The sequence below is a fragment of the Camelus ferus genome, chromosome 26 (genome assembly GCF_009834535.1).
Source record: "Camelus ferus isolate YT-003-E chromosome 26, BCGSAC_Cfer_1.0, whole genome shotgun sequence".
In the NCBI taxonomy this organism is placed as follows: domain Eukaryota; kingdom Metazoa; phylum Chordata; class Mammalia; order Artiodactyla; family Camelidae; genus Camelus; species Camelus ferus.
In genome coordinates, this window is record NC_045721.1 from 17873980 (window position 1) to 17898740 (window position 24761).

General features: G+C 47.5%; 2 protein-coding genes and 1 long non-coding RNA gene across 9 annotated transcripts in view; 2 read left to right on the top strand and 1 right to left on the bottom strand.

Moving 5' to 3' along the window:
• The window catches only part of ACSL1 (acyl-CoA synthetase long chain family member 1), a 55050-nt gene extending 44496 nt beyond the window's left edge, over nucleotides 1-10554 (top strand). For all 4 annotated transcript variants that reach the window (XM_032468414.1, XM_032468413.1, XM_006178343.3 and 1 more), the window contains exons 13-21: nucleotides 875-1009; nucleotides 1848-1943; nucleotides 2847-2919; nucleotides 4390-4478; nucleotides 5399-5515; nucleotides 6963-7106; nucleotides 8320-8421; nucleotides 8532-8603; nucleotides 8949-10554. In XM_032468414.1, the coding sequence (XP_032324305.1) occupies nucleotides 875-1009; nucleotides 1848-1943; nucleotides 2847-2919; nucleotides 4390-4478; nucleotides 5399-5515; nucleotides 6963-7106; nucleotides 8320-8421; nucleotides 8532-8603; nucleotides 8949-9089 (969 nt within the window). In that variant the 3' untranslated portion in view covers nucleotides 9090-10554. The remainder of the gene's footprint in view (nucleotides 1-874; nucleotides 1010-1847; nucleotides 1944-2846; nucleotides 2920-4389; nucleotides 4479-5398; nucleotides 5516-6962; nucleotides 7107-8319; nucleotides 8422-8531; nucleotides 8604-8948) is intronic.
• LOC116659988 lies at nucleotides 330-19696 on the bottom strand. Its single transcript, XR_004315324.1, has 4 exons — nucleotides 19687-19696; nucleotides 13743-13750; nucleotides 13060-13065; nucleotides 330-405 (listed from the first exon to the last, which is right to left on the bottom strand). It is a non-coding gene; the product is annotated as an uncharacterized LOC116659988 (long non-coding RNA).
• The window catches only part of CENPU (centromere protein U), a 32526-nt gene continuing 18469 nt past the window's right edge, over nucleotides 10705-24761 (top strand). For 3 of the 4 annotated variants that reach the window (XR_004315323.1, XM_032468422.1, XM_032468423.1), the window contains exons 1-3: nucleotides 10705-13118; nucleotides 21836-21884; nucleotides 23607-23724. Coding sequence is in view for 3 of the 4 variants with exons in the window: in XM_032468422.1 (XP_032324313.1) it covers nucleotides 13018-13118; nucleotides 21836-21884; nucleotides 23607-23724 (268 nt within the window). In the remaining variant the exon portion in view is untranslated. Of the gene's footprint in view, nucleotides 13119-18434; nucleotides 19413-21835; nucleotides 21885-23606; nucleotides 23725-24761 lie in introns of those variants that run through there. The other variant, XM_014561680.2, reaches the window with a different exon arrangement.

A 24761-nucleotide genomic window follows, 5' to 3' on the forward strand; every position in this document is an offset into this window, starting at 1 on the left:
GCCTGGACCGCACAGCCAGGGCAGGACCCATGTGCTGTGAGCAGTCTCAGAAATGAATCTGGACTCGACAGTTCCAATACTCTGTTTTGAGGCATGGCTTCTGTCATCAGTGAGAACCTTCTCATTTTTTTAATGGTTCTTTTTTTAAAAACCACCTTTGTTGAGGTGTGATTTACACTACATGCAATTCACCGATTTAAAGTGTGCAATTCAAAGGTTTTCGGTACATTCACAGAGTTAAGCAGCCATCACTTCAGTCCATTCTAGAACATTTTTATCATCTCAAAAAGAAACCAGTCATCTTCCACCCTGTTACCTCCTCCACCCTCCAAAGACCTAATCTACTTGCTGACTCTGTAGATTTCCCTGTTCTGGATTTTCATGTGAATGGCATCAGGCAATATTCTTTTGTGACTGGCTTCTTCCACTTAACATGTTTTCAGGGTTTATCCGTGCCATAGCTGCATCTGTACTTCATCCCTTTTTAAGGCCAAATAATACTCCACAGCGTGGCTGTAGCACATTTCATCCATCCATCCATCCATCGATTGGCATTTGCATTTGGGTTGTTTCCACTTTTTAGCTATCATGAGTCATGCTACTTATAAACAGTCACGGACAAGTGTCCGTGTGGATGTGTGTTTTCATTCTCTCGGGTATGTACCTAGGAGCAGACCTGCCGGGTCACACGGTAACTGTGTTTAACTGAGGGGCTGCCTGCCTGCTTTCTAAAGCGGCTGCACCGTGACACGTTCCCCCAGCAGTGATGGGGGCTGCAGTTTCTCCACATCTTCACCAGCACTTGTTATTATCAGGCTTTTTCATTCTCGCCTTCCTGCTCACTGTGAAACCTTCTTGTTTCCTGACTCATTAGATTTTTGGACAGGCCAACACCACCCTGAAGCGATGGCTGTTGGACTTTGCCTCCAAGAGGAAAGAGGCTGAGCTTCGCAGCGGCATCATTCGAAACAACAGCCTGTGGGACAAACTGATCTTCCACAAAATACAGGTGACACATTGACTCAGAGGTGTCACTTGTCATGCAAACTGATTTGGGTTTCAGACTTTCTATGGGGGCTCTTTTCTTTTAATTGAAGTATAGTTGATGTATAACATGTAAGCTACAGCTGTACAATGTAGTAATTCATAATTTTTAAAGATTATACTCCATTTATAGTTATGGTAAACTATGGGCTATATTCCTCACATTGCACAACGTACCCCTGTAGCTTACTTTATACCTAAGAGTTTGCACCTCTTAATCCCTACCCCTGTGTTGTATGAGGGCTCTTTTAAAAAGAGAAGGTGAGAGAAGCAGTTCCTGGTGCAGTTCTGTTACCTAAGGACAAAGCCATCAGCTAAAGCTCAGGATCCGAGATAAACCTAGACGGTGTGGTGGCTCTTGAGGGCAGAGAAGAAGCCAGGTAGCATAGCCTTTCTGAGTCTCCATTTGCTTCACTTTTCTGGAGCAAGTGTATCACTCTTGAGGTATTTTTTTAAGGCATGAGTGCTAAAAGAATATGAAATAATATTATGTCTCCCAAAATGTGGTAGTTGCCCCCAACCCCCACCCCCCGTTCTAATTCCTTAAATACCTGCACGTAAAGGTGTTCCTTTCTTCTCCAAACCGGCTGAGAATGAATAGAGTAGTTCTGGGTAGACACAGACTCCAGTTGGTGTCCCTTCTGAACACCCGTGCCTGCCCCGTGCGCTGGGGGTTCTGCACAGCCTGCAGACCAGGAGCCGGTGGGTTGGGGTGGGGGGAGGTTCCAAGAAGGAATCTTTGAGGAGCCGGCCGACTCCCAGCCGCCAGACCCTCATCCTCTCCCCTCTCCCTGCCATGCAAGTCAAGCCTGGGAGGAAGAGTGAAGTTGATGATCACAGGAGCGGCGCCCGTGTCTGCCACCGTGCTGACCTTCCTGAGAGCCGCGCTCGGCTGCCAGGTGAGCTGGCCCCCCTGCAGTCCTGCCCAGGGATCTGCTTTCGAGGAGTCATTCTGATTCTCCTTGTGTGTGCCTCATTTTTCTTTGGAAGACTGCGGTGTTCCTAGGTTGTTTGGAGAAAGAAGTACAGGCAGACCTCAGAGACGCTGCAGACCAGTGCAGCACAGCGAATATCGCGCTAAAGCTGGTGCCATGACCTTTTTGGTTTCCCAGTGCATATAAAAATCATGTTTACACTAGACTATAGTCTGTTAAATGTGCAATAGTATTATGTCTAAAAATCAATATACATACCTTAATTTTAAAATCCTTTATCGCTGAAATGCTATCATCTGACAACACAGATGTGTAAGAAACGCAGTATCCGGGAAGCGCAGTGAAATGAGGTGCTTCCATATGTATCTTTTACCCCAGGCAGAATATGCGTTTGTGTCCACCCCTGAGTAGCTTTCTCTAGGGCAAAGCACAAAACATGTCTTTAGAGTCAGGCACGAGTGCACAGGAATAGGTCATGATAAGCTTACTTGCAAACCATGCAGAGAACCTGTCTTCGAGAAGGCGGGGGAGCCAGGGAGACCAGGTGGCAAGTGGGACGTGTGTGGGGTGAGCGGTGAGCTGACGGAGGGAGTGCCTTCCTGGGTGGGTTGTGCGCAGTGTGACCTGTTTCAGCGATCCCTCCTGGCCCCGGAAGGTTATGTAGAAAATGGACGTGGATGGTGCTGGCGTTTGGTGTAGGGGGCGAGGATGTTGGGTGCAGTGTTTGGGAAGAGTTTACCAAACAGAAAGCTTTGAGGTTTCATCAGTCAGCTGATACCCAGAAGCAAGAGGAACTTAGTTACTGAGCACTGCTGGCAGAGGTGTGACTGTCCCCTCTCATTCCTGTTCCATCTCTTGGCGACCCAGTTCTACGAAGGCTATGGACAGACCGAGTGCGCCGCCGGGTGCTGCCTGACTGTGGCTGGAGACTGGACGGCAGGTGCGATGGCGGGGCTCTCCTCATGGGGTTGCACAGTTCACATGGGGATTATTGGAAGTTATCATTGGTTCATCAATCAACTTAAACTAGTGCTGTGTCTCAAATGATAAGGGCTCGGGGCAGTCTTATAAACCTGGAGCCCCATGGACAGTGTCTCTTGTGGCAGAGTGGGATGTGATTTTTAAGGCTCTGTCTGTCAAGCTGAGTGGGTGGCAATAGAGATTTACCCTGAACGTTACACCTAGAGATGGCGCCGTTTGTACCAGGTTCATAGTGTTTGGCCCAACAGAGCTTCCCAGTTATTAACTGGGGTCTAATTACTTGATGGTACATTTTAATTAAATTTCCACTGTGTGCTGAGCTAGGCGTTGAGACTATGGAGAGAAATGAACATAAATCCTTTTTCCCAAAAGGAAAAACAGGAGGACAAACACCAATGTCATCACTTGTGCACCTGTGGTTCTGTGTTAGGTGCTTGGGGTGTATATTATGTGTGTTTCATCCCAACATCCCAGAGATGAGCCCTGGTACCTCTGAGAGGAAATGATTGATTGTTGGCTAAAAAGCATGTAAATAACGTATAAGAACTTACGCAGCCTTATGCTTCGGAGCCAGGATCCCACCCGAGGCCTGACCACGAAACTTCCACGCTTTCCCCTTTACCACGCCAGTAGTGCGTTCCACACTGATAGGTAAATTCCCTGATTTGTTTGCTGTATCACTCTTATGAGCATCTAATAACATAGATTCCAGTGTCAAGAACTCCAGTAGCATATTTCTGCTGGGATTGGCACTAGCAGTCTGCCTCATGGTGTTTGTTTAATCTTTAATCCCTGGTGCCTCACCAGCTAGAGAATTTGGAACAGTGACCTCTTTAAGCTAAAATAAGCTAGGAAGAGTGATTTGCGACACTCTTAAAACTTACCTAATTTCTGTTATTTTTGTTTTGGGAAAAGAACCCAATCCTAACACCCTTTGGCAAGAGTTAGGTGAGCTATAAGAAGAAGCCTCGTCTTGTCTTAACTTTTAACATGTGCATCCAGTGCTCAAGGGAATAAGGCCACGGTGTCAGAACCATGACTGTTCAAGGTGGGCACTCACTGAGAACACAGACATCACGTCCTTATGAGGGAAAGGGGGCAAAAATGAGCAAAGCCATCAGATCATGGGAACCAGGTACAAGTTTTAGAAAGCTTGCTTCCAGGTATTCATTAAAATCCTTAAAATCAACAACCAGATCATTTCTACTTTGAAAAATAATTTGGAGCATCAAACTTAGGGAAGGTCCCAAAGAGATGTTTGAATGTTTCTGACTGTATTCTGGGAAAGGGGAGACTGGCTGTGATGCTGAAACCAGAGGTGTGTACCGGCTGTGCTCATTATGAGCAGGCTTGCTTTCGATAAAAATAATTTGGCCTAAGGGTATCAGTGGTCGCATTAGGAGTGACCATTCTTGTATTTGATACACAGGCCATGTTGGTGCCCCAATGCCTTGCAACCTTATAAAGCTTGTCGACGTGGAAGAAATGAATTACTTGGCAGCCAAGGGCGAGGGCGAGGTGAGTGAAACCCTGTGGCGCCCGCTCCCTGCGGGGTCCTCTGAGTGCCAGGGCTGTGACAGGCGCAGGGCCACTTCTCAGCACAGCTGCACGGAAAGCTGGTGAGCTTGGGGTTGTGATCCTGGAGTTGGACAGGCTTCCCTTTATGTTTGATGCTCAAGTGCTGTGGACAGAGGGGCACGAACGCCTGCCCTCTGTTGCCAGGCCCAGTGGGGAAGTGGGCCCAGGAGGATCTGAGGGCTCCAGTGCCTGGAGTCCTGGGGCACAACTTCCCGCCTGCTGAGTGCCCTCGAGGCCTATTCGTGAGCTCCTGGCTAGTGGGAGGAAGGCCCATTACTTCAAGTGATTCCATCCCCTATGGGGCTTTCCGGCAGCTTTGAGCTTGAAGTGGGGCCATTAGAGGTGCTCCCAGTGGGCTCTGTCCCAGTGGGCTCTGGCTGCTCTCTCTGGATCAGGGAATTCAGGGCCCAGACACACACAGACCGACACACAGACACACACACAGACACACACACAGACCGACACAGACCGACACACACGCACACACGCACACGCACACATGCACACACACACACACACCCCCGGATAAGCCCCAGTCAGTGCCCCTAACAAAACATCTTTTTTCCCTCTAGTTTTGTTGAGAGATAATTGATACCCAGCGCTGTGCAAGTTAAGTGAACATCCATCATCTCATGGAGACAAAAAAAAAGAATAAAAATATTTTTTCCCTTGTGATGAGAACTCTTAGGATCTCCTCTTTTAACAACTTTCAAATATACCATATGGCTGTGTTCACTCTACTCACCAGGCTGTAGTTAAGTCCTTGGTGCTTACTTGTCTTATAAGTGGATGTCTGTCCTTTTTGACCACCTTCCTCCAGTTCCCACACCCACACCTCCCTCCCAATCTTTTTTCTTCAGGTGTGTGTGAAAGGGCCAAATGTATTTCAAGGCTACCTGAAGGACCCAGCAAAAACAGCAGAAGTGCTGGATAAAGATGGCTGGTTACACACAGGGGACATCGGAAAGTGGTTACCAGTAAGTGGTCACCTCCCCTGTTCGCAGAAGCTTTGGTTCCACTGTGGGGATGAAAAGCTCCCACGAGGCGGCGGCACCCTCCCTTTCCTCCTCACCAAGCGGTGGAACGTAGCACTCCCGTTTCCTGCATCCTTCTGTAGCGTTTTCACTTTAACTGCAGCAAATGTGTTTTGTCTTGACACCTGACATCATTTCTGGTTGCTGCTTCCAGTTTGAAATTCAGAGAGACTGTGTGTGGCTTTTCCCAGTTCAGTGCTGGGCCTTGGTGTTGGGGCCTTGGTTAAGGTCTGGGGGTGCATTGCGTAGGCTGCCAGGAATGTATGACAGGTGAAAATTTGGGAACATACATGCTTCTTAGGGTTGTCCTCTCAGAAAAAAACAGGGTGAGTGCTTTGAAGATTCGGCCAGCTCCTTTGAACTTAGCCCAGAACCAAACCGTTTGCTGTAAAGAAATGCTTGTGTGAGAAGGTCACCCCATAGGTTTGACCAACTTCTGCTGGTTGTGGTGACAACCACTTTTTCAAGCTTTTTCAAGTTGTTACTATGTTTAATTGCAAGCACTTAATTGGGGAATGTAATTTTTATTATTGGGTATTGTTCCAGTTTTACAGATACAAGCTGTTTAATGCTCCAAAATTTTTATTGCTTTGAAAAATGCTCCCCTGACCAAATTAATTCAGATTTCAGAATACCCAAGCTATTTAGAAATCAATTAAGTCCCTCTTTCCAGACTCAGGAGGGATTAAGTATCTGTTCTAATTCTGGCTCTGGCTCTAAGGAGCATGTCTGGTAATCTCTCTGGACCTCAGTCGGCTCCTTTTGGAAACAGAGAACTGACGTGGCTGAGAGAACCCTAGGAACTTTCCAGCAGGTGACTTTGGGAAGCGTCAGTGACCCAGGATGGGAGTGAGGGGTTTGGTCATCAGAGGTGGGCACTGCTGGCATTCGGCGAGCCACATCCTCTGGATATTCTCACATCCCCACAGTCATTGTGGAGGCAGTCCACAGCCCCTGCCCTGGGGACCAGGAGCAGCCCCTCCTGCCCCGCCCTGGAGCAGCGCTGTGGGAGGGTATCTCTGCTCTCAAGGAGCTGGACCCCGCTGCAGGGCCAATGCATCAGTACCTGGTTCAGATGTGAGACTCAGTGATGCTCGCTCGCTAAGATGAAGGGAGTGATGGGGCGTTCTGATTGGCTGCCAAGGGTGATGTGGAGTCCATGGGCCTCTGGAGTCCCTTCTCTGTCTGCTTGGCTCAGAGGCCTGAGGCAGGTGACTTAATCACTCCAAGCCTCAGTTTCCCTCTCTGTAAAGTGGGTCAACAGCTGAGCCCTGCCAGAGGTTATGAGGATTAAATGACAGTACAGGGAAAATGCCCTGCCTGGGTGCGACTGCCAGTGGGTGGACCGGCTTACAGCCCCCTCCGTCTTCTCCCCTCCCCCCATAAACAGAACGGCACCTTGAAGATCATTGACAGGAAAAAGCACATCTTTAAACTGGCACAGGGAGAGTACATAGCTCCGGAGAAGATTGAAAACATCTACCTCCGAAGCGAACCTGTAGCTCAGGTGTTTGTCCATGGAGAGAGCTTGCAGGTAGGTGCTGTCTGGGCCTTGAAATGCAATGTGGGGGAGGGTATAGCTCAGTGGCAGAGCAGGTGCTTAGCATGTACGAGGTCCTGGGTTCAATCCCCAGCACCTCCATTAAACAATACAAAAAATAATTTAAAAAATAAATAAAATTTTTAAAAATATATAAATGCGATGGGAAGTTTGCGATGAGTGGAAATTGATTGTTGTGTCTGACGTGCTGGAATGTTGTGTCGACACATTGCTTTTCACTACTTGGCATTTCTATTTTTTTCGTTTATTTTGTAAGTGGAAGTTTGTACCTCGTGTTTTTGGAATTTCTTATCCAGAAAAGTTTTTTTTTCTCTTTAATTTCCAAAGTTGTATTTTATCTGGAGTGGTCTGCTATACCAAGGGAAGCTGAATAAAGATACTAGGGAGTGGGTAAAAATAAGCATCTGATTTAATTATGAGGCAAAATATTGATAATTATCTTATAAGAAAGAATTTCCAAACATACTGAACCTAACTTATTTATGATATGCCTCCTACATCATTTTTGAGCAAATGTTGGTTGCGAGCCAACATATACTTAAAGTTGAAAACAAAGGTCAATATTGCAATGAAACATCATTTGCCAAAATATTGGACAGACAGAAGTAAGGAAGAGAAGGGGGTCTGGTTTCCTGAGGGTTAATCTTTCTACAAATCTTAAGATTTGTAAATAATTTTAGAAGAATTCTTTTTATCTTATAAGAAAATGCACCTGTTTTTTTTTCAAGATGCACCTCATTTTCTTTGACCTGGAATCTTACCATGCCTTTGATTTTTATTTGGTTTCATTGTCACTAAATTGAAAGACTGAGGTATTGGAGATTTTTTAAAAAATGAATCTGCACGCATTTTCTCTTTCTCTTTGTATGAAGCAGTTATCTGATATCTGTCACCTTGTTTGCTTATTTGACCCTGTTTTAAGTATACACAAAAGTAAAAAATCAAGATTTTTATTAGATTTTGATTCCCAACGGATCTTTATTGCCCAATTCCTGATGCTGTCTATATTTTTGAAGCAGGAGTTCTAAACCTGGGCCCCATGGACTCCTGGGGCTGGTCATATGCTCTGAAGAGAGGATCTGAAACTTCCACCAGATTCTCCCAGGAGCCCATGACAGAAAATAAAGAACCGCATTTTAGAGCATCTGGATCGAGCAATGTAATAACTCACTTGTGTCGGTTACAGGCGTTTCTCATAGCAATTGTGGTACCGGATGCTGAGACAGTAGGTCCCTGGGCCCGGAAGAGAGGATTTCAAGGCTCCTTTGAAGAGCTGTGCAGAAACAAGGTAAGGTTCCGAGGAGTGCAGTCCGCCTCCTGATTGTCCCTTTGCGCCAAGTGCAAAGCGCAGGGACTCCCAACACAGGGATAAGAATCTTGTTTTTCTTACCTTATTAGGATGTCAGAAAAGCTATTCTAGAAGACATGGTGAGACTCGGGAAGGATTCTGGCCTAAAATCATTTGAACAAGTAAGATTTCCATTCAAGTGCATGAATTCCCCCAAGACGGGTTTTTGACTTGAGGATGTTTGTCGTGAGCAGGTTATAGAAGAGGACAAGATGACATAAAGACATCCGTGCGGAAGGGATGCTGGGGTGGTTCGGCAGGGGAGGGGATTACTGTGACCAGGGGTCTGGATTCTCTTCCTACAGGTCAGGCAGCAGGCCTGGTTCTGTGCTAAGAACAGGCCACAGCCCTTAGTTGAGACCATGCAGCCAGGCCTGGCTTGGACCACCCAGAGGGTCCTCACCCCTTCGGAGGCTTAAGTGCTTAGGTGGCATCCGACCTCCTTTAACAGCCTGGTTTATTTGCAGGTCAAAGGCATCAGTCTCCACCCTGAGTTATTCACGATCGACAACGGCCTTCTGACCCCAACCATGAAGGCTAAAAGGCCAGAGCTTCGGAATTATTTCAGGTCGCAGATCGATGAACTTTATTCCACCGTCAAAGTCTAATGGAGGCGGGGAGCTCTCCACAGTCTTCTCCTGCTGCCGCCCTCACTGGTAGCTTGGACGACGGCAGGTGTAGGGAACGAGCATCCTTGTCTGACTCGTGCATTCACATTCTCGTCATAGGAACACTCGAGGGGATGGAGCACTGCCTTACAGTCACCTCGCGTTGCAGACCATGTTCACGGTGATATATATACAATTTCCAAAATGAGCCTTAAAAAATTGTAAAGGGGAAACTATAAATGTGCTAAGTTATTTACAACTTCCTCAGTTCAAAAGGTGGGTGAAAACTTCTGTCTCCCTGTTTTGCTCACCAAGGGGTTAGGACTTTGCTGTCCCTGAGACGTTTGCTGCTTGCTGTAAGTCCCCAGTTGTCTGCTACTCCAAAGAGTTCCGTGCACTGGAGGGCACCATCCCTTACAAACTGGAGCTATCCCGGCCGGAGGACGTCACAAGTGGACCAGAGGGTTTTTTTTTTAAAACTCTGCCACCTGCCCGTCCCCATCTCACAGTCCATCCCACAGCCCTTGTGATGAACCCCTGTCACTCCTGCTGGAGCAGAAGGTTCCCAGTGAAGCAAGGACAGACCCAACTCAAAACAGTGCACTCTGAGTCTCAGATGGCCGCTCCCCAGCGCGGGTGGATTCTGGCGCCCACAGAGCAGAATGTTCTCTGACCCTTCTCTCCAGTCCCAATGCCCTCCCTCCATCCTTTCCCAGGGGTTATTAGAAAATCGGCCTTAGACCCTACAGTGAAGACACGCATTTCAAAAAGAAATAATTACCTGGATCAACCATGCACAACTGTGATGCCAAACAGCTGTGTGGTCGCTCTGTCTGTGATGGCCCACCTGTAGTCTTTTAATGTGGTTTTCATATCAAGAGAGTATGTTGTGATTAAGTGGCTTTTTTCCCCAGAATAAACTCTCAGGCAAGGCATGTCTTTGAAAATATTAAGGGAGTAGATACACTTGGTACTTATTGAAATGGACAGTGATAAATAAATGCTCTTTTCTCATAATTCTACCTGATTTCTAGGAAATGTATTTGACAAGCCAAAACTCTAGCATGTAGGAATCTGGAAATCTCATTTCCCGGGATTAATTTCTCAAGGGATTTTTTTTTTTTTTTTTTGATTTGGGAAATTAGCAGCTTTTCACTTTTCTGCAAGTCTTTGCCACATGTGACTAAACTGAGTTGTCATTTATACAGTGAAAGCAATTGTTTTGGGACATGTGAAGACGTGAATTCTACAAGCACAACAGGGTTTGCACTAAAGAACTGTCGTTGTGGTAACACTATTTGGTAGCCTAACTTCATATGTATATTCTTAATTGCACAGTCAGTAATTTGTCACACTGGGGTTTTGAATGTTTGCTTTAAGTGTTGGCTATTTCTATGTTTTATACACCAAAACAGAATTTCCAAAAACAATGAAGGAAACCAAAATAAATATTTCTGCATTTCAAGTGAGTGAGTGAAGCCTCCCTTCTCGTGTCGGGGGTGGTATCCGGACTGAGGGGCAGAGCTGAGAGCACGGCGGGCCCTCAGCGCCCAGCCCTTCCTGAGGTGCGGTCCCCCTCCAGGCCTCCTTCCTGACACTTGCAGATGCCGACCCAGGCCGGCCAGCTCTTCCGGCAACAGTCCTGCTGTGTTGTGGAGAAGAAGCTAATGGTGTGAGCGACATGGATAGTCTTGAGAATGCAGGTTCTCGGCAGGGTGGGGGCTGCATTTCAGAAGGGCTCGCTGCGGTTGGCTCTGGGGTGGATTGCACTCCGCTGCGTGTTAGTCCTTCTCTTCCTCCAGAACTGTCTGAGAAGCCGTCTCATTGGTAGCAGCCCACTTCTTCTTTCTTTTCCTCTCTCCTGACCCTACGTTGTCATTTTAAAGATTTTCTTTTCCTGACTGGGCGAGTGTCAGCTTCCTGACGCTAGTCGTAACCTTTCTCTTTCCTCCCTGAGCCCCCACTGCAGGGCTTAGGAACTCAGAGGTGTTCGTTAAGTAACTCTTACTTGAATGAATACTCGACGTTTTGAACCACGCTTCTGTAATGAGGTTGATAGAAACACTGGGTTTTTTTTTTTCTTTTTTAAAAAAATTCTGGTGAAGTACACTTACAGTTTACCGTCTTAATCATTTTTTAGCATCCAGTTGAGTGGCATGAAGTGCATTCGTATTGTTGTGCTGTCAGCACCACCATCCATCTCCAGAAACAAAACTGAAACTCTACCCACTCAGCAGTAACCCTCATTCCTCCTTGCCCCGGCCCCTGGCCACCACCGTTCACTTTCTGTCTCTGAATTTGACACCTCTTGGAGCCTCATATGAGTAAATCATACAGTGTTTCTTTCTCTGACTCATTTCACTTAGCGTGATGCCCTCAGGTTCATCTGTGTTGTTGCAAATGGCAGGGTTCTCACTTTTTATAGCTAATTCATATTTGTATGATTACACCACATTTGGTTTAGCCATTCATTTGTTGGTGGACGTTTGGACATCTGCTCCCACCTTTTGGCTACTGAGAAGAACCCTGCTATGAACGTGGGTGGACCAGTATCTGAGTCCCTGATTTCACTTCTTTTGGGTAAATGCCCAGAAGTGGGGCTGCTGGATCATAGGGTAGCTCTATGTTTAATTTTTTGAGGAACCTCCATACTGTTTTCCACACAGCTGCACGATTTTGCGTTCTCACCAGCCATGGACAAGGGTTCCACTTTCTCCGCATCCTCGCAGTTACTTGTTGGCTTTTGTTTTATTGATAATATCCATCCTAGTGGATGTAGGCGGTATCCCGCTGCGGACTTGATTTGCATTTCCCTAATGATTGGTAAGGCGTGTGCTTATTGGTCATTTGGATATCTTCTTTGGAGAAATGTCCTTTGCCCATTTTAAAAAATTGGATTGGTCTTTGTTATTGAGCAGTGGGAGTTCTTTATATATTCTGGATATTAGTCCCTAAACACTATCTTCAGTTCTTGCCTTTCCAGGCGCACTGCATCCGATGGCCTCCAGCCCACGAGTGGAAACCACTCCTCCAAAGCCCTGCCTCACCCCGGCAGTTTGCCCGGCTCCTCCCCGCCTCCCTGGCTGTGACACCGCCTCACTCTGTGTCTACACTCCAACAGTTTGTTTTTAAGTATATTTGGCTTTTGGTGTTAAATATTTTTGCCTCACTCTCAATTTTTTAAATTCCTCAGGATAATAATAATAACTGAAATGTCCTGAAGGTTGCCACGTGCCGGGCACTAGTCAGCAGGTTAGTAGGTGACCCATTTCAAGCAAGGTGCTGCTTGGTTGCCGTTTTACAAGGAGGACATCAAAACACCCGAATTCGATCAGTGTCACACACCCCACAGACCTGGAGCGGACCGGCCTGGCTCCAGACACCCAGCTTTCCACCCCACACTGTGGAAGTTTCTTCTTGCCTGCCCGTGGTGGTGACTTCCTGACACAGCATGTCAGCGGATTGTTTCTTGGCGCCAGCGCTTGTGCCTCTAAATTTCAGTCGAAGTGGTTTTGATTCCCGCCTTGCTCTTGGTCACAGCAGAGGCTAATACCGCTTCCCGGTTTTCTAGTGGTTTTGTGGCTTATCAAAAACTAAATATGGTTGCTCTCGGGAAGGCTGGTAACAAATCCTCAAGGACCAAATGTTATGTAGAACCAGCCACTCTAGTTTAAGAGGAAAACAAGTATAAAACTGGGTCACAGGCATGTGGCAGGTCCATGAGGTCCTTGGAAGTTCTAGGAATCACCGGCTGTGGAGGTAAGAACAGCTCTGGGTCTCGTGGGTTTGCTTGGGGCCGGGGCGGGGTGGGGGGGTGCGGGTTGTGCTGTGTTCTTCACTTACGTTCTCTCTCTTGATTCTCCCAAAACCCCTGTGAGGCAGGTGATGGGTCCACAGTCCTGTGTCTAACACCAGCTAAGTGCCAGGCATGGTCCTGTGCTGTGAGGACTCAGCCGTGAGCATAGAAGACAAGATCCTGGCCCTGGAGCAGCCCCCTTTACAGCAGAGAGACGGACAGGAAACAAGAAAGTAAGTGGACAGCTTCAGATGGGGATGTGCTGGGTGCCTTGAAGAGAACAACTGACAGAGTATTAGAAGACCACGGGGCCTCTTCTAAGTGTGATGGCGGAGAAGCTCTCTTTGAGGAGGGGACACTTGGGGTGATAACCTGGAGAAAGAGGTGGAACAAGCCTTGCCATGGTTTGGAGAAAGAGTTTTCAAATAGAAGAAATAGTGAGTGCAAAGGCCCTGGGGTGAGAAAGAGCTCGCTGTAGTCCAGGCACAGAAAGGAAGGGGCAGTGCAGCTGGAGCGTCAGAAGCGAGGGAAAGAGTGGTACCCAGAGAAGTGAGAGACGACGAAGGGCCAGTTATCAGGCCTGGCAGCCCAGGAATCCAGGGTTTACTCGGAAACAAATGAAAGGTTTGAGGTGAGGAGTGACATTCCCTGAATGACCACTCTGGCTGCTGCAGAGGGACCAAAGGAGAAGCTCAGAGACCAGGAAAGGACAGCGAGTGCACGATGGCAGCCCGAACCAGGGTGGAGGGTAAGTGTGAAGGCTGCTGGAGGCAGAAGCAGTGCATGTGCGGGATCAGGAAAGGGAGGGTTGGGGGTGAGCACAGCTGGGTGGATGGTGGAGCCGTACTTACTGAGACGGAAGACCCTGGAGCATTGGTTTTGGGGGAGGGAATCGAGGTTGGATCTGGACAGTTTCCATTTGAAGTTCCTGCTGGACAAGCACCTAAGGATGGATGTGAGCCCAGAGCACAGAGACCGGTCAGGAGACACCAGGTTGGAAGTCAGCAGCACAGAAGAGGTATTTAAAGCTGAGGGACTTTATCAGTAACCCGGCAGAGTAGGAAACAGCAATGGGGATGGAGGGGTACCTGCCATCGTCTGTCAGATGTCTGTCTGGCCCAGAGCATCCTTCCCACTTATCCTGCAACCTTCTGAAGTTTTCATGGACGGTGGCCACGGTCGTGAGTGTGACTGAAGGGGACTCTCCTGAGGTTCAGGGCACAGAGGTAGTTCCCCCGGGTCTTTTGTTAGCGCAGCACCCCCACTCCCACCCAACCCAGCTGCCCTTTCACGCCTGTATTCTAGAGCAAGTGCCCAAATCTGTGTCCATCTTGATCTCACCCCTTCACCCAGAGAGAGTAATTGGGAAATTGACCCTCTGCCTTACTTACTGTCCACACATGTGGCATAGAAAGAAATCTAGAATTTTCCTCTTGACTTTTTCCTTCGCTGTTGATTTGTGCCAATGGTCAAAGTCTTGCTGGGTGAATTCTGCTTCTCGGCCCTGTTCTTCAGGTACAGAGGGATTCTGTTCTTGCCCAGGAGCGGGTTTCCCCCCTACCCCGCCCGCCCACAAGTATATTTTGCACATAAGTTCTTAGCCACTCTCTTTCGTTGAGATTTTTAAAGAGGGGATGGTTTTGGCTGTCAAGTTCCTCTAACAGAATCGTCCTTGCTACACACGAAGGCTGCTGGTTTTCCCTCTAGGAACCCCAGGCAGGCTCCCTGCTTTGCATGTGGCTGGGTAAACTGGAGGGTGAGTCACGGGAGTGACAGCGGCATCCGCTGCAGGGGAGCTCACGCGGGCGCTCGGCTGGGACACACGGAGCATGTGTAGAACCAGTTGGCTCACATTCTGCGTTGGGCAACGTGTGCAGACACAGAGGGACTCTTGTTTTTGAGTCTCTTGCTTTCCCACACCCTCTGATACTGCCGCCCCCACCCCGCTGGCTCCTGCCAGCTCCTCGGCCCCGCCCAGGCTGAGCTGTCACCCAGCCCTGCGTTTGGGAACAATTCCACGGCTGCCCCAGACAGCCTCAGCTCCCCTGACTTGCTGAGGCTTTCTCCTGCTGTCTCTCAAGCCCATCCACTTCCCTCCATCCCTCAGTCCGCCTGGCCAAGCAGGGCGGCAGCCAGCCCTTGCTGGGACGACCGCACCGGCCCCTTACTTGACCTCCTCGTCTCCTGGAGCGGTCTCTACTCACTCACTTCTCCCCCACTTGGCAGCGAGGATGATTTCTCTAAATCACAAGTCTTCATCGCATGACTTCCCTGCTTAATCATTCCAGGGTTTCCTATCGCTCTCAAGTCTGAACCGCTGATGCACTTAGAGGAAGGCTTCTCCACTGTGACTGTGCACCAGGTCCCCTGGGGATCTGAAAGCACGGATTCTGAGTCAGTAAATCTGCAATCAGGGCTGATATTCTGCATTTCTCATAAGCTCCCGGGTGGGGCCTGTCCTGCTGGTCTGTGCAGGCCACTCTGAGGAGCAAGGACCAGGAGGTCCCCTGCCTGTCTCCCTAATCTCATCTCTTGCCACCTCCCCAACTCTGTTCCAGCCACACTGAACTTATTCTAGCTCCCAGAATGCATCACACTTTCGCTCATCCCTGGGCCTTTGCACGTGCACCCTCACTAGTGCACTCTTGTACCCCAGCCTGGCTGGCTTCTGCCCTTTATTTCAGTTAGAGGGTAGATATCATTTCCTCTAGGAAGTCTTCTCTGATTCTCCAACCCCAGGGAACAAATTGGGGAGTGTGTTTGTGGCCCAGCAGTGGTGTGAGGTGGAGGGGTAGGGTGGTAATGATGTTATGCTCAGGGACAAGGTCAAAGGGGTGAGTGAGCTGAACCGTGAGGTACAAGGTGGCAGCCAGAGAGGTGGGGAGCTGTTTCCTTCTACAGAATGTTCTAGGAGGAAGATTCTCGTGTCCCCTGTGGTGGACAAAAGACTGTCTGACCTGAGCTTGTGCAAAGGGTCCCAGGTCTCCTGCTGAGCAGAGAGGATCCCCGAGGAAAGGCCACTGCTTCTGCCGCACGAGGTCAGCCTCACAACTGTGTGTGTGTCCTCAGGCCACCCGAAAGTCATGTCTGCATGACCAAGGCCGCTACAAGGATGAAAACTTTTTCCAGAAAGTTCTTTTTTGACACAGCCTGAGAGAGAATCATGGAGACAAGTTTCTACAGTAGAAATCTTCTTTCCTTAAGAAAATCTTTTTCTTTAAAAGTATCCTTTAATTTTTTTTCTCTTTCTTAGTTTATGTGCTCCTTTGGTCCTTGTTTGATTTTTGACTTATAAAGTTATTTCCTATGCAGGTGGGAAGTCTGTTATTCTTGGCTATGAAATCCTGGATTTTGCTAGAATATTCCTGCCAGGGTTCCTGCACCGGACTCCCTGAGCCCAGCAGGCGGCTGGGAAGGGGATCTGAGACTTGATACCGCATCGTCAGGATGTAGTGATCAGACCTGTTTAGCCACGTGACCTCAGCGTGGGTAGGAGAAGTGCCAGTTAGGTCTGGAAAAAGTAGAACATTAGTTCCACAGCAAACAAGTCCAGTAGCTGGGAATCAGAGCCAGGGCAGGGTTGGAAAGCATGTGACTTGGGGAGGGAGCTAATGTCACTGCAGTTTGCTCCAATGGAAGAACTTCCCTGCCCTCCAACATTAAAAGACACCGAATAGTACTTCCTTACTGAACTTAATTTCCGCTTGAACCAACTTTAAGCCAGTATTTACAGTGTCTGAACTGGTCGCTAGTTAAATCTCCAGCCCTGTTCTTACTCTGCCCTCTAGTGGGCACAGCACTGAATAGAAAATTCAGCAAGAAGCTGGCTAGAAAAAAGCAGAGGCACTGTTGGAAGTGAGAAGCCCCTCTATCTAGGGTCCTCCACATTCTTTACCTCTTTGTCTTCATGGTAATCCTGTAAGATAAATAATGTTCTCACTTATATTTTCATTAAGCATCAAATTAATAATTCCAAAATATAGAACTAATATATAGATACCTACTCCACAGCGACAGTATCCACAGAGAAGTGTCCATGCACAACCACGGATCCCAAGGATCCAAGATACTTTGTAGTTCTTTATTTTCTGTGTTTGTACTACAAAAGCAGTAGAGTTTTTTCATTTCCAAGCTTGAAAGTAAATTACATAACTTAGCGACCCTCTGTGTACATGTCCTCCAGCACCTCGGAGCCTCCCAGTGTCCCTCCAGGTTACCCCCAGGGCTCCGGATCCGCAGTCTCCACTGCTGTGTTCTCAGCCCGCTTCCAACACCCTGCTTCACCGCATCCTGAAGACTATTCCTTCTTCACAACCGTCCCAGACACTTCGGGACAAGGTTGTTGATTTTAGCAAACATTTACAAAAGATTAACTATGGTGGGAAGAGGGGGGAGGGTATAGCTCATTGGTAAAGCCTGTGCCTAGCATGCAAGGGTCCTGGGTTCAATCCCCAGTACCTCCACTAAATAAACAAACAAACAAACAAACAAACAAACCTAATCACCGCCCTACCTCACCCCCCCCCCCCAGTGGTGGGAAGAGTACAGCACAACACAGGCACCATCTTAAGCTAGAAAATCTTGGCCATGGCTTCTTCCCCAAAGTAGTCCGCCATTCTCTTCATGGGGAGTTTCTCATCGACCAGATCCTTGGCTGCAGCGTCTCCAGTTTGCTGGGTTCCTCCTCTTCCTTCCAGTATCCCTTCTCCCTTCTCTGGCTGCAGCCTCCAGCCCCATTTTTCCATTAATGTCTTACAATGAGCCTTTGTGCGGTCCTCCTCCCTGGCCAAACTGGACGCAACACCTGGCTTATACGTTCAGATGCTCATGAAGGGATTCTGGCCTCCACCCCCAGCAGTAGAAACAACCAGTAGAAGCTTTGAGATTGCTAGTCAGCATCAAAGTCCTAGGAAAGGCTCTCATCCCAACTCTGCCCAGAGCAAACTGAGTCTTCTCCATGTTGTAGTGTTGCCTTGCTTTATTGCACTACACACACCGGAGACCCTGGAAGGTGCGGCTTTCCCTCTCCCCTCCCCTCACCCAAACTGAGAATCACTGCTCTAAGCTAATAGTTTAACTGAACAAGCAGCATGACAGAGGTGAACAATGTGAGTTTGGGGGAGGGGTTGGAATCCTAGGTGGGATTCCTGGCTTCCCTACAGCTAGCTCTACAACCATGGTGGTGGTGGTAATAGCAGAAAGACTGAAAACAACCCATGTTTGCATACACAGGAGAATGGATAAACAAAATGTGATATATTTACTTGATGCATTCCAAAGACAATGAAAATGAATGAACTACAGCTATAGGCATCAATGTGGGTAAATCTAAAAATCATAGCTTTGATTAAGAAAAAACACTTCCAAAATACATACCAAATATAATTTATATAAAACATAGCAATAATTATTACATTACCTAGGGATATATCAAGGTAGAAAAACAGAAGTGGTTATCCTTGGAAGGTATTATAATTATCAATTTCCTAATCCAGTAGCGAGTATCTGTGTGCTCCTTTTTATCTTTATAGATGTTATATTATTTTGTATGCATGAAATATAATTTTATTGTAAAATATACATAACAAAGTTCAGTATTTTAACCATTTTTAAGTGCACAGTTTAGTGGCACTACTTAAGCACATTCACACTGTTATGCAACCATCCAGCCACTGTCCCATCTCCAGAACTTTTTCACCATCTCAAACTGCTTTGGGCGTCAAATCCAACAAATCATTGCCAAACCGAGCGTCTGAAGCTTTTGCCCTGTGTTTTCTTCTGAGAGTTTTGCAGTTTGAGCTCTTACAGTTAGGGCTTTGCTCCATTCTGAGTTTATTTTTATTTATGGTGTGGTAAGGGTCCAACATCGTTCTTTTGGCAGATAATACATTTTTAAACAGAAAGCAAAGAATCAGAGTATTAGCTCCAGAAGGGGCCCTCACCATTTACGAATGGAGAAACTGGGATAGAAATAAAATAATAGGCCAGGCTCACACAGCTGATTAAGGGCAGCAGCGGACTAAAAGCCAAAAGCTGTTTTCAAAGCTTTACAGCGGACGACTGCGCAGGCGCCTAAGCACCCGCGCGCCCACCCGGGCTTTGGGTCCGCCCCTCGCGGGCGAGCGCCCTCAGGCTTTCCGGCACTGGCTCCTCCCCTTCCCCATCCTGAGGGCGGGCCCGGCGGTCCAGGAGCGTTGGAACTTGGGAAAACAGGCGCGGCGCGCGGGTGAAGGGAGAACCCGGCAAACCCTTGGCGCCTCATGGACTGGTTGTAAGGCGTGAGCTCCGGCTCCCGCTCCGCCTTCCTACTGTACCAGGCCTGGTTTTCTCTCGCACTCTAAGACGGGGAGGAGCCCCGTCTTGTAAACTCCTGTACAAGGCCGTGGGCGGGGCGGAGGGCGAGCCCGCGTGCTTAGCCCGGATTGGTTGCTTGGAGCGGCGCGAGGTTTGGCGGGAGTTTTGGGGCTGCGCCGGCGCAGAGAGCTGCGGGCTGGGATGGCCCTGCCAGGGCGAGTGAGGCGCGCGGGGTAAGTGCTGCGGGCACTCGGAGCGCGGGGCCGGGGGCCGCTTTGTTTTCTTTGTCTTCCGCGGGGCTTGGGCCTCTTGGAGCTGTTCGTGCTCCCTGGTTCTCCCACTGTGCAACTTGTCCTAGTGACTAACCGCTCAGGGCCTATGTTTCCGCGTCTGTAAAACGGGAATAACAACAGCCCCACTTCGTAGGATTATGGTGATGTTTAAAGGATTACAGTTTAAAACTGTGCCTGGCGGGGAGGGAAGAATGTTGGCCACTGTTAGCATTACGTCGTGTGGGTGGGTGCTCGAATTGTTTTGAAACAAACTATCCAACAAATGACTATTGAGTGCCTGCTATTTGCCAGATGATATATTCTAGTGACGTTTACACTCTGGCTGGAAGTCAGTATTCTTATTTTCAAGACCCTGCTTGTTTTTGTAACACAAGCCAGAGACCATAAAGCTGAACTAAATCTCCGGCGGGGGCACCAAGCTGCCGCTTGTTTTCTTAAAAGGGGCACTCCAGCCACGATGGGTCACGCCTTTTGTTTGTTTGTCTTTTTAATCAAAAAGGGTATACATGTAAAAAATAGGCTGCAAAACTGCTCTCTAAAATATTATTCTTCATGGATTCATTGGCAAATGTCTCACTGGTGGGGTCTGGAGTAGATTCAAGGCCCTGTCCTGGCTGGAGGGGCCTCCGCTTGTCTCCATAAGTTCACACGTTCATGAGTTACACCTGGGCCGTGGGAAGACTGCCTGGGCAGAGTGCATTTGTAGATGCGGGCTGAGGGTGGACGGCAAGCCAAACGGCATAGGGTAAAAGCTGCAGCAGAACGGAGCCGGGAGGTGGTGTAAAGGAGATTAGACTTCAGGGGCCGATGGGGAAAATCGAAGACTCCCCAGTGGAGAGAAGGATTGGGAAAGAATATAGGAGCCTTGAAAGATCAGCCAGCAAGAGTTACACTTGATCTGATAGGCCAGTGGGTTTTTTTTCTCTTCGCACCCCAACCCATAGATACACACGCATACATACATATATCATTTTTGCCTTTCAGACTCAAGAAATCTGTTCGCTTTCCTCCCTAAAACACACTAGTGTGCATACACCAAAAGTTTTACATGTTATCACGGAGGTTTCCATCTTTCCGCAGCCTCACCTTGCTGCTAGCCTAAGGTAAGAAGCTTGACCACTTTTTTGAGCACAGACAAAGCAAGAAATAGTGGAAAGAGTAGGTTAAGAAGTTATGGGATCTTTGTTTCTGGTCCTATTCCTTGGCTGTGTAACGACTGGTGTCACATAACTTTTCTGAACCCCAGGATCATAAAATAAAGGCTGTAAAGCTAACATCTGTTCTACTATTTTCTTTGGGTCTGAGAATCAAATCAGTGGTTTTCAAAGTGTGGTTCCTTGATCAGCTGCACCTGGAACTTGTCAGAAATGCAGTCTCCAGCCTTCCCAGGCTTACTGAATCTGCCCCCTCACCCCGGGGGTGGGGCCACACAGCCAGGCCTAACAAGCCCTCCAGGTGATTCTGATGCCTGAAGTTCGAGAACCACTGCTCTCGAAGAGTTTTCCAACTTTTGTTTAAACTGTAACTCACAGTAAAGATGTTTTACACCACAATGGGTACACACATGTGCGCAGACACATAACAAAAGGTTTATGAAAGCACTGTGTCCAGTGCAATCTTGTATTTTATATTCTTTTCTGTTTTCTTTTAAAAATTGCCGCTGGGGGGAACCTTAAAGGACATTATAGGGCAATTGGTAAAACTTGGATATGGACTGTAGATTAGACAATGTCAGTGTTAGATTTCTTGGTTTGGGGAGTGTGCTGTGACTCTGTGAGATAATGCCCTCTTTCTTAGGAAAAACACACTGAAATATTTAGCGGTAAAGACTCACAGTGTCCCCAGTTTACCATACATGTGTACACACAGAAAGCCAATGAGACAAAATGTAAATTGTGACATGGGATTCACTTCTACCTTAAGGACTGTTAAGGAGCTCAATGAGAAAATGTGTGTCAAAGAGCCAGGCTCAGGATGGAACCAGGGCCAAGGGCTTGATAAAGTTTCGTGTATGTTTCTTGCTTATTTCTGCAGAAAGTCAGCTGTTGCTGTGGTTTGGGACATCAGGGACAAGGATGACAGCAGGGTTAGTTGTCCGTGTCCCTGAGGGCAGAGAGCTGTGCTGTTTATACATAAGTGATATGGTTTGACTTATTAAAAAACAGAATTCAACGTGTGAGATATAGCTACGCTTTCCAGAAGGATTTTGCTGTAAACTGAATTTTGTCATGTGCACATTGTTAATGCAGCTAATGAGGAATGTAATTTGGAAATAAATGCTTGGAAGACGTGGCAAGTTACGGTGTTTTGCCCCAGTTGTTTTTATGCATTCCTAACTCTTGTGTGTTTTTGCTCTTTCATAGTGAGAGAAATTCAAGGAACACTGTAGGAAGAACACATTCCACAAAAGATGTAAGTTATCTTTTTATAATATATTTTAATTGGCAACACACAGTAACATTGTATGGGAGACTTGGTAAGCTCAGTGTTTTATTGTAGGGGAAAAGTAAACTCCTTTTCCTCCAGCTTTGTCCAGTATACTGCGGTTAACGTTTTGAACCTTTTTTTCCCTGGCTGCTGTTGATTTTATTTTCACTGGGACAGTTGACATCGTTGAAAAATTGTACAGTTTGCTGTATTTTGCTTTTTTCACTTACAGCCATCTCTCCACGTCGTTGCAGTTTTCAGCAGTTGTTTACAATTTCATAATATTCCATTTAGTTTTACCTTCACATTGTATTTTTACTGGGGGGTAGAGTCTTAGGAATAAATGAGTGTTAAAGGCGGGTTTCTTTAAGACTCTCCACCGCTCCTTTCATGTTCTCTTCCAGCGGCTTGGCCCCCCGGCACTGGTTTCTCCTTAGCAGCCTGTGCCTGGTGCCTGGGGGTGGGGACTGCTCCCGCTCCGGGGCCCCGGCCCCGCCCTGGGCTCTCTGTCTGGGCGGTCTCTGTCCGCCTGCTCCCCTGCCCCCTCCTCTTTACTCCCGCTGCCCCCGGCCCTAGCTTGCTCCTTCTTTGGGTGGGTTTCTTCAGCTTGCCTGTCTCCTCCCTCCTTTGGAAGGCAGCGGAGGCGCACTGGCCCCGGGGAGTGTGGATGGTGGGGCCCTGCCAGCCCCTCCTCCGCATCCTGCCCCCAGCAGTCCGTGAATAATCTTCCACAGAGGGCTTGTGAGTGGCAGTCTGTCCGTTTTATTCCATCTCCTGTGTATCTTCCAGAATCTCCTCATACTTACTGTCTTCCGTGCTGATGGCATTTTCCAGAGCCGCCACGGAGATTTTCCTCCCCTTCGGTGTGTTGTGGTCTTTTATGAGGGGAGCCGTCTTCGCGGGGCTTATGAGGATGCACCGTAAACCCGTGTGTCTCCTGCAGTCAGGAGTTGTCACCCCTGTGTGTCCTCAGAGCTGTTTATGAACTTTCAGGTAAACGGTTGTATTTCTGGACAGAGGGCCCACCGCTCTCCTGGATCAGGCGTTGGTGACCTGCATTCTGTGACCAGGTCTAGCCTGCTCCCTGTTTGTACAGCCCTGCGAGCTACGGGTGGTTTTTATTTTACATTTTTAAATGACTGAAATAAAATCAAAAGAAGACTATCCTTTGACATGTGAAAATATGATCAGGTTTCAAGATTTATAAATAAAGCTTTATTGCAACCCAGCCGAGCTTACTGCTGTCGCACTGGGATGGCTGAGCCGAGTAGACCCCACAACAAAGCCTCCACGTCCTGCAAAGACTAATACACAGTTGCCCCTTGAACAGCGCAGGTTTGAACTATGTGGGTCCACTTATAACCCGGGTTATTTTCAGTAGTAAATCCTGTATGATCTGCAGCTGGTTGAAACCGCGGATGGGGAACTGTGGATGGAGGGCTGAGTCGCAGAAAGTCATACTGGGATGTTCAGCTGTGCGGAAGCTGGGCGCCTGTAACCACCTCGTTGTTCAATGGGCAACTGTATTTACTCACTGGTTTTTTATAGAAAAGTTTTCCAAGCCCTGCCTTGGATTATCCAAAGAACCTGTGCCCCCCAAAGTGTCACGGCTCTTGTCTTCACGCAGCAGTGGTAGCAGGCGTTTCATTTGTGATCTTCTTGTTTGCTGGGGCCAATTCAATGACTTTGAACTTCATTTACTTTTAGAAAGCTGGCCAAAAGCACAAGCCTACTGATGTATTTGATTTTCCTGATGATTCTGATACCTCAAGTATCGGCAGGCCGGGTGAAAATGAGAAAGATGAAGAACCCTATGAAACCTTTGGTTAGTACCCTAAATCTTTATCCCAAAAACCTCAAAGTAGTTCAAGCAATAGCACTCAGGCTAGTTACTGATAACAATATAGAAATACCTTCACATATAAAAATGCGGTTGTGTACACATGAATATAATGGTCTGGGGAGTATGTGCTAATTTGAACTAATTTTTCTCACTTCTAAGTGCATTGGAACTAAGAACTCTATGTTTATTAAACATAGTCAGAGTGGAACTGTCCCCGTAGCATTTGTCAACAAGCCAGCGGCAGTAGGACACCCAGCCCAGTGGTCTGTAACAAGAGGAATGTAAAAGGTAGTTCCCGCTTCGTACCTCCAGGAGAGTCACTCGGCAAGAGGTAGCATGTCAGAATTTCCTTTTTGAAAATATGGTGCATACGTTTATGTAGAGACCACATTTTGTGTGTCTGTTCACCTTGGGCTGCTTCTGCCTTCTGACTGTTATGAACAATGCTGCAGTGAGCGTGGATGTGCACGCACGTTCCAGTCCTGCTTTCCCTTCTTTGGGGGCTATGTGTGCCCAAAAGTGGGACTGCTGGCTCAGTGGTAATTCTGTGTTTAATTTTTTGAGGAGTTGCAGCTGCACCATTTTACATTCCCATTAGCAACGCACAGATTCCAGCTGCTTCACATCCTCACCATTACTTTTTCTGTTTTTTTGTTTTTTCTTTTTTGATAATAGCCATCCAAATGGATGTGAAGTGGTATCTCAGTGTGGTTTTGAGTTGTCTTCCCCTAATGACGACTGATGGGAGCATGATTTCAGTGTGCTTTTTGGCCATTTGCACACAGGCTCACCTCGGAGATATTGCAGGTTTGGTTCTAGACCACTGTAATAAAGTGAATATTCAATAAAGCAAGTCACACAAATTTTTGGTTTCCCAGTGTATGTAAAAGTTATGTTTACACTACATTGTAGTCTGTGAAGTGTGCAGAAGCATTATGTCTAATAAAGTGTACATACCTTAATTAAAAAATACTTTATTGCTAAAAAAATGCTCATCATCTGACAGTGCAGGGTTGCCA